Genomic DNA, 9,104 nt, shown 5'->3' with positions numbered 1-9,104 from the left:
AATAACTAGTTCATCATTTCATTTTTGTTGCTATTGTGCTGTCTAGGACACTCGTCATGTCTTAAGATGATTATTTAAATTATGTGTATAAATTTGTGATTAAGTGCATTCAACTAATATAATATTAATAGTGTGTTAAAATACATAAACGGAAGAAAATGAAATAAACAATTATCCCTAAAGCAGTTCAACACCACATAAAGTCGCTTATCTGTTTGACTACCCTAACATACACACAACCATCTGAGTCCTATCGATTTAATGATCCGTTCTATTGAGATGGCTAGGGTTACGAACATATGTAGATTAGATCTTACTATTTCCACCCGTCCCTGTATTGCTTTATCCTTTCCAACTCTCTATACAATCCACTCTCATTCCTTTTGCACATGTTTTTACATCTTTTATGTGCTTGCTTTCTAGAATCCGATGGCTTGCAAAAACAATAATGTAATGAAAAAATTTAAAATCTAATAAGTTGGTGCTAAACAGCTCACTGAGAAAATCAAAATAAACTTATAATTGCTGCGATCCTTTCAGGTAATAACAATAACTAATATTCATTAGTGACTAGATTTATACACACAAAAAAATATATTTTTATAAGATCGCATTTGTACATATAATGTAGATGCATAGTCAATATTTCCAACCCTCTAAATATTACTTATAAATTTAAGTAGTTGCTAAAATCACATCGTAACTCACCTCCTTTAGAAAAATCTTTATATTTTACAAATAGTTACTTGTGTAATCATTTTGCTACAAGAACATATATTAGATTAGTGTTGTTTTCAATATCCAGTACTAATGAATAAATAATTCATAAGTCTATTCTATTCATATGACGGTTCTTACTATCACAGTCTCAATTTCAAACAAATGATATTTAATGAGTTTTATTATTAATTTCTTTATAATTACTAATAAATGATTTATTTACTAAATATGTTACATTGTAATAATATACTTCTTTATTTGCAGAGGTCTCGATGCAAACTTTAAAGAAATGACAGAATTAGAGGCGGAAGTACCAACTTTGACTTTAGAAGGCCCATATTCAATAAATGGAAAAATTTTGGTTCTACCTATTGTTGGAAAAGGCGATTCCAAAATTGTATTAGGTGAGAAATAATACATTAAATTGTTTTTAAAAGTTTTAACCTCATATTATTCAACCCCAATCAACATTTATATATTCATTTATTATTTTTAATATTAATGCATTAAATAGCAAAATAACATTTAAAAGGAGAATTGGAAAACGGTCAGGATATAGGAAAAAAAATTTTAAAACTGGGTTAAAAAAAATGCGATAAAAACAGAAAAAACAGATAGACACGTTGTCAGACAAACTAACGAGCTTGGATTGTAAATCGATTCGTTTTGCTAGACTGAACAAGTGGGGGTATACTGGGAGAGATTTTTGAGCATTTAAAAACCTTCCTTTAATATTTCAGAACATTTTACATAAGATATAATTTCAATTTTTCAATTAAATATTTCATATGAACTCTAAATTAGTTTTTAAAATTACTTCCTCCACTTAAATGAGTCTCCTTATAGACCAATCGCAAAATTAATGTACTTTATAAGATTCCCGATATCTTGGCATATTAAATAACAATATAATTATTTTCTTTTCACAGACAATATTCATATTGTAGCTAAAATTAAATTTAAACCTGTACAAAAGTCTGGAAAGACTTATGCTGAAGTCGAGAGTATAAAATTAGAATTGAATCCAAAACATGTATCATTCAGTTTAGGCGGTCTCTTCAACAATGATAAGCAACTAAGCGATACGATGCATACTTTATTGAATGAAAATTGGAGTGAGATTTTTAATGAACTACAACCAGAAATATCCAAAGCATTGGGTTTAATTATTAAACTTATTATAAATAATGTTTTTGCAAAATACCCCTATGAAGAATATTTTGCTTAAATACAAACACAAAAAAATACAATTGTTTGTTGAATGATTTGTAATAATAAATATACAATCATTATATTGTTAACTGAATTATGATTTGAATTATTGTTATTATATCTGTTATTATATTTTTAATAAATAAACTCTAATAAAATTAATATACCCTTTTAATATTCTTTATTTGTTTATAAATATAGAAAAATTTTTTTATTCTATAATTCATGAAAATTTTGTTCTTTTTAATTGAAAAATTAAGACGAATTCTAAAAAATAATTTATTGGTAAGTATCAGATTACTTCCAATATAACGGAAAATGGGCCTATTTACACTATCATGAACGTAACATGAACATGAACTTAAAAACAGGTTACCGATTGATGAGAGAGGGAAGAAAGTGTGATGTGAGTTCATGAATTACACGCAATGAAATTTGATGCGTTTCTTCAGCTTGACACGCATATACATGCAATGTTATGTTTATGTTTACCTTTTAATCACGGTTGCCACATATGGTACTTTAGTACCAAAATTGGTACTTTTTTTCCGTATGGTACTCTGGTACTCGTAATGGTACTTTTTTGAAGCATGAATTTTATTGTTAATATAATAATATCCAATTAAATTTATTTATGGATGCCTTTGTGAACTATGAAACTAATATAATATTATGAATTGATTTAGTAAAAATATTGAGGCTGCAAAAGGTAAAAGTAAATTTCGTTCTGAATGAATTTTAAGACCATATATAATATTTTGTAATGCAAAGAACTATTTGATAAAAAAGATATGCACTATGAATGGTCAATAAAAAATAGTCAGATTATTCAGTACTGTTTTACATCTTCTGTACAATTTATGTATATTTTATTTTCTTATTAAAAAATAATAGAAAAAAATTGGACCTTTTTTACAAAGATGGTACCTTCTTGAACCAATTTTTGTACAGAAAAAAATTTTCAAGTGGCAACCGTGCTTTTAATGCTGAATACTCTCAAGTTCTGTGCTCTGCACTACACACACAAGCATTTTATACGTTTACACAAAACAAAACAAATTTCACGCTCATGAGAGTTCATGATAGCAATGAAGATAAAGAAAAGAAACTGAGAGTTGCTTGAGAAATTGTGTATAAAATCTTCTGAATAATTCAAATAATATTCAAAATTTTAAGTAATGAGGTGAAAATATCACGCACTACGCATGATCATTTCTCCCACCCGGTCTTGCTATTTTGCCCACCCGAATCTTGCTAAAATAAGAGCACTTTTCGAGAAATTTTGTTGTATGTTTTGGTTTTTTGATGTTAAAAATCCCTTAACACATTTGTTTGTGATATTACACAAGGAGGCACAATGATTCAAAATTTCCTCTCAGTTTCTTTTCTTTGTCTTCTTTGATAATATTGTAAACTGAACTGACAGTTCGTCAAGCTCATATCACGTTCATGATAGTGTAAATGGGACCAATGAATTTGTTTTTTTACAAATTTAAGTCATTTTAATTTGTCTTAATATAAAACGTTGTTGTTAATTTTACAATTAAATCAATGCTAACACATTTTTTTTTACAATTTCAAAACGATGACAAAATATGTCTGCTTTTAAAACGTGAAGGAACCGTTCCACAATACTATTCACCTGTAACTGATAAGTCGTTGCATGTTTGTGCTTAATCTTTGAAAACTTACACAATTCCCGAAGATTCAAATTGGCGACACAAGTCAAAAATTACAGTCGGAATGCCTACGTTTACCGCCAAACCATCATAAACGCAATCATAACGTCTTCAACGGTAATACAAGACAATAAAACTGTAACTGACCAATGCAAATAACGGTCAATGCATTTGAAATTACAATGTTTTCCACGTGAAAATGGCAGTGAACCAATGATTTTTTCATGAATATGCTAAAAATGTCCATTCTCGGTAAACGTCTTTGATTGGCGTTGCAGTTTCGATCACTGACAGAAACCGCCTTTACCTAACAGGGCTTAAGAAATTAATTATTGAATCTATTTTCACCCCAAAGAAACTTTTAGTTTGTTTTTATAATCTTTTATTTATGCCTTCGATACAAAATATTTTAAAACCGGTGCATGGTTTTCTATTAAACTTGTTATATTCTATTGTTAAATGTCAACAAAAATTAACAAAAAAAATAATTAACTAATAAAATGTGAGAACATTCTTCCATTAACTTATAGTAATGTCATAATTACAAGCTGCTACATCAATTACCTGGATATGTCACATGAAGTCACATTTAAACCAAAAGAAAGGCAACTAACATAAAATGTAGAGTTTAATGGGTGCCATGAATAAAATTCGATATCTAAAACTAATTATTAATCTACAAAAATTAGTATTTAAAAGCTGTTCAAGGTATGAAATACAATACAACGTCACATTCAGGTATTAAAAATCAACAAATACTAACAATTCTACAGTGAATGATTATAGAATTTTGATTCGTGGACAAGAAACGAACATCACAAATTTCTGTTGAAATTATGAACAAATCTGATTATGAATTTATCTGATTTCTTTGTCATTAGCAAATTCAAATTAAGTTCATTTTTAATTATTTGAATATTATTTTCTGACTCAGCCCAAGTAAACGTGTTTTCTTCTTATAAAAAGTTATTTTCTAACAATCTCTATAAAAGTCAAATAATAAAGTGTTAATTTCTATTGTATGCGTTCTAAAGGGTAAAAACCTCATAAGGAATTTGTTGTTGTATATTTCTAATTTTTTTTATTTACCTTTTATTTATATAAATGTTTATCAATTATTTCCAAAAAAAAATAAATATATTTTTTGAAACAATTATCAGAAGCTTTTGTGTATATTATAATTGTAAAATAAAATATTAAACAAATCGTTTGAATTTTTACTTAGGATCAAAACAACTTAACAGTAAGATAAGTTTATATTAATTTTGATATGAAAAATAGACAATAACAATTAATAATAAAATAAATCTATCCATATGGTATAATATTATTTACACAATTGAATTTATCTATAGGGTATATTCTTTGCTTACAGTGATATTCACCGAAACATATCATCAATATGCAGTAATAACTTTCATATTCACAATATAATATGCGAGCTTTTATGAAATAATAATTCCTAGAACAATTTAATAATTTCTAATTGCATACATTTTAATTGAATATTGAATACTATAATATTAAGAAGATATAAAATTGTAAAATTTATTTCATTGCTAGTAGTAAATACTATATACATATGTACAAATATATTGCTGTTTTTATTAGTGATGATTAATATGATTTTAATATTGTCATTATATCGTTCTAATTAAAAAAAAAAAACCTTTTGATTATCTGGTAATTAATATAATGTAGACTGACTTGTTTAGATTTGTACTACCATAATGAATTATCTATAAAAAACTATAGAAAAGTTAATTATATTCATAGATATTTTCTTTATTAAAGTGGTGTTAATCTGTTAACACGTGTCAATATATTTCATTATAAATAAAGCGACACACATTCTCTATCTGTAGACAATAATATAACTTCACAAGACTCTTTTAATTTAAGTTTAGTTTTGGTTTTGGCAAAGAAACATAATAAATCTACTTAGTTGTGTATAGAGACCCAAATAGTTCAATACCAGTGATAGGAATGTTTTTTTTTCTAGGAATAATCCTTCAAATTATTTCAAAACTGTATTTTAAATATGACACAATGAATGATTGACACATCCATATAGAAAATATTATAAATGTTCATTTTTGCTGTCAAACAACACTAATATTACTTGGGTTTCGATATACATACATATATGTTATACATATATGTTGATAGCAAGTTTTTGAGTCTTCACTTTAATGTGGAAAGTATTGTTGAAGTTTGATATAATATTAAAAATTACTAAATTTGTGATTTCAAAAAATTTAGTATTAGAAATTTTCATCAACCAAAAAAAATTAGACATTAACAACGTAAGTAAATTAAGTAATACCCAAATCAAAGTAAATAGAAAATACTAATTGTTTTATTAATTAACCAGTAACAATAATAATTTGGGTGAATGGTACTAAATTTATTTATCATTACAAAGTACAATAGAATATGAAAATTGTTTTTATTTATTAAATTGAACTTTTATACTCGTTTAATCAAACAGCATACTCGTAACCAAATAGTAAACTACTGTTATAATAGTCAATTCAGTTAATCCAAAATTAAATATAGATAATAGCTTTATATGTATGATTAGTTTTGTAGTTTCTAGCAACAAACCTATGATCACAGAGCTCCGTTGCCCGGATATTCTTTATTAAGCATTTTTAATTAAAAATATTTAATAATTATATAAAAAATTTGCTGAAGAAATATTAGCATAAACTAAAATACTTGATACTTTAATATGCAATTCTCAGAATGAGATGGGTAAATAGATACTGAACCAAGGACATACAAATTAACTCTAATATTTGTAAATACATTATAATGAGTTCAACTAAGTTCAAAATATTCCATTATTTATTATTCTTTAATAATGAATTTACACAGTTTAAAAACTATACGAATTTAATTATTATAAAATATAAAAATTACGATAAATCTATGATTAATCTAAAATCTTTCTAATTAAATTTATCTTCTTGGATAATTTTAATAAATAGAACAAAGAACTTGTCGTTCGAATTATTGGTTTTTAAAACAGTTTTTAATAATATTAAATGTAAATAATATATATACAATAATATCAAAGGGTATATCTGTTCTCAATATAAACCCCATGTAAGTAGCTTATCATTATCATTTCTTAATACTCGTAACAGTCGGTTTTTAATAATTTACTAAAGATTGATTTAATACAGAAATACGACTATATCAATTCAATTTAGGGAATTCTATAACAGAATTTCATTGTTCTGCAATTTTTTCTTTCTCTAGTGTGTACTGACTCTTTATTAACATTTTGTCAATAAAGAAGAATACATTTATAGCCTAAAACGGAATATTATTTCTTAAAAATTTGGTAATAATTTCGGTTTTGCTGGTTGATTACCAATATTATAATAGTATTTATGTACGTCGTTCTGTTGTCTTAAAATTTTTTTATATAATCCTATTATTTATACAAATAGAGATGTGGTTTTGAAATTTTACTTGAAATATTTAAAAATAATTAAAATAATAATTTTATATTATAATGAAAAACCAATTTTATTATCAATCAAGTTGAGTACTTCGAATGCAACCAACAAAGCTAGGTGAATTATATTTGTAATTAATTGAATTTGTGAAAACTATTTGTGAAAATTATTTATTTAAAAAAAAAATTCCTGGTTATAATACGCTCCTTTTTACTAGAAAATCACAGGTAAATCAAACTTAATTATAAGATCGTACTAGTATAATGAGTAATTAATGTAAAGTCGAGCTGCCTCGTTAAGGGCGGCCTGACTTTTTATAATCCAACTAAAACTTTTAATTAAATATATGTACATAAACACAGAATTTTTTTTTTAATTGTTGATGTTTTTGCAGAATATTAGATTTTGGTTCACATTAAAAAATATATAAATTTGTACTTATCAATTTACATTAAAGTATTTTACTGTCTTCAACATGTTATGCAAAACATTTTCACATTTAAAAAAAAAAATTGTGATAATTAAAAGCAAAAAAGCGTAATCTTCCTGCTAGTCTCCTACCACTCCACTCATCTAGATGTTAGTCATTTCATTTATCATTTTATATAATAAAGTCTACCTGGAGTGTTTTTCTATTATCAGGAAATCAGGAAATGATTTTAAAGTGTTACAACCTTTCACCACATATAGGTTAACGATTAATTCAGAATATAGGTTGTGAACTGAAGTTCCGGTTGACAAAAACAAAAGTACTGTTATGCCATCAAAAAAAACATTTATATTACACTGATATATGGCTTTTTGCGATCTCAGATAAAAAATATAATTAATATACCTAAATGAACTTATCATATTAATGGTATATTTAATATTCAAAATATATAAGTTTGATTGTAAAAATATTTTTAGTGCATAAAATTGAGTAAAAATAAATTTTAAATTACCATGATATTACATAAGCAATTAAAAATATTTACAGAGACACTCATAACAAAATTTAAAAATTCGACTTCATTCAATAAACAATTCATTTCAAGTCATTTTAATTTTATAAAATAATTAATACCTGTACTAACTTTTTTATTGCAGTATAAGACAGAAATAAAAGTAGAGTCATAATACATTTATTAAATGTAAAAAAAGTATATGTATTCTGGTTTAAAAAAGCTATAGAATATTTTAAAATTCTGTTAGCAATGATATAAAAACGAATTTTATCAAGTTTTTATCGCTCAATTTGAAAAGTCGTTTCAACTTGTTAAGATCGAAGAAAGAATTACAAAGTGTATTTATTCAGAACATTCAAACGATATCCTTAAATTCATTTAAAGTGTAATATTCAAACAAAATTATTTAAATAAATTTTTTTAAATATATACTTAAATAAAGAATATTATAAACATGTTTAAAATAGTTTTAAATACTATAGTTTGTTTCATTTTTTTCTCAACCATCAATGCTGCAAATGTTTTGCGTAAGTCCAGAGAGTTAAAACGACTACCATATATTTTTAACTATATTAAATTTAATATTATTTTAAAATAATTAACTATAAAAAGTTTTCATTTAAAATTACAATTTGTTTTTATGCACTATGCAATATTAAACAGCTCAAGATATGCAGAAATGTGCTAATAATGATGAAAGCTGTTTAACGAAAACAGGTCAAATGATCGTTACAAATTATGCCAAATCTGGATTACGAGAACTGAACTTAACTCCCTTTGACCCTTTACACATCAAAAGTATGGTTTTGGAAAAAAATCCTGCAAGTCCTGTGAATATTGAACTAAGTTTTAATGACGTCAATTTGAATGGATTACAAAATTTAAAAATCAAAAAACTAAAGTGAGTTTATAAAGAATATTTCTTATAATTTCTGTTGTTTTAAAATAGTGTGTTAACACAAGTTTAATATTATCACTAGAACATTTTCTAATTAAACTAAAATATTTATCTCATTCTAATATTCAATTAGTAGTTATAATTTTATATATATAAATTATAATATATATATAATATA

General features: G+C 25.2%; 1 protein-coding gene across 1 annotated transcript; it reads left to right on the top strand.

The window, feature by feature from the left end:
• The first annotated feature begins 965 nt into the window (after positions 1–965).
• On the top strand, positions 966–1,980 carry LOC119684659 (protein takeout-like). The gene is made up of 2 exons (XM_038098740.1): positions 966–1,124; positions 1,650–1,980. Exons 1-2 carry the CDS (start codon positions 1,010–1,012, stop codon positions 1,946–1,948), a joined length of 414 nt encoding a protein of 137 aa, XP_037954668.1. The 5' UTR covers positions 966–1,009; the 3' UTR covers positions 1,949–1,980.
• Positions 1,981–9,104: the final 7,124 nt, after the last annotated feature.

This window comes from Teleopsis dalmanni, chromosome 2 (genome assembly GCF_002237135.1).
Source record: "Teleopsis dalmanni isolate 2A chromosome 2, ASM223713v2, whole genome shotgun sequence".
NCBI lineage: Eukaryota > Metazoa > Arthropoda > Insecta > Diptera > Diopsidae > Teleopsis > Teleopsis dalmanni.
The sequence above is the reverse complement of the archived record's forward strand: the minus strand, read 5'-3'. Positions and strand labels throughout refer to the sequence as shown.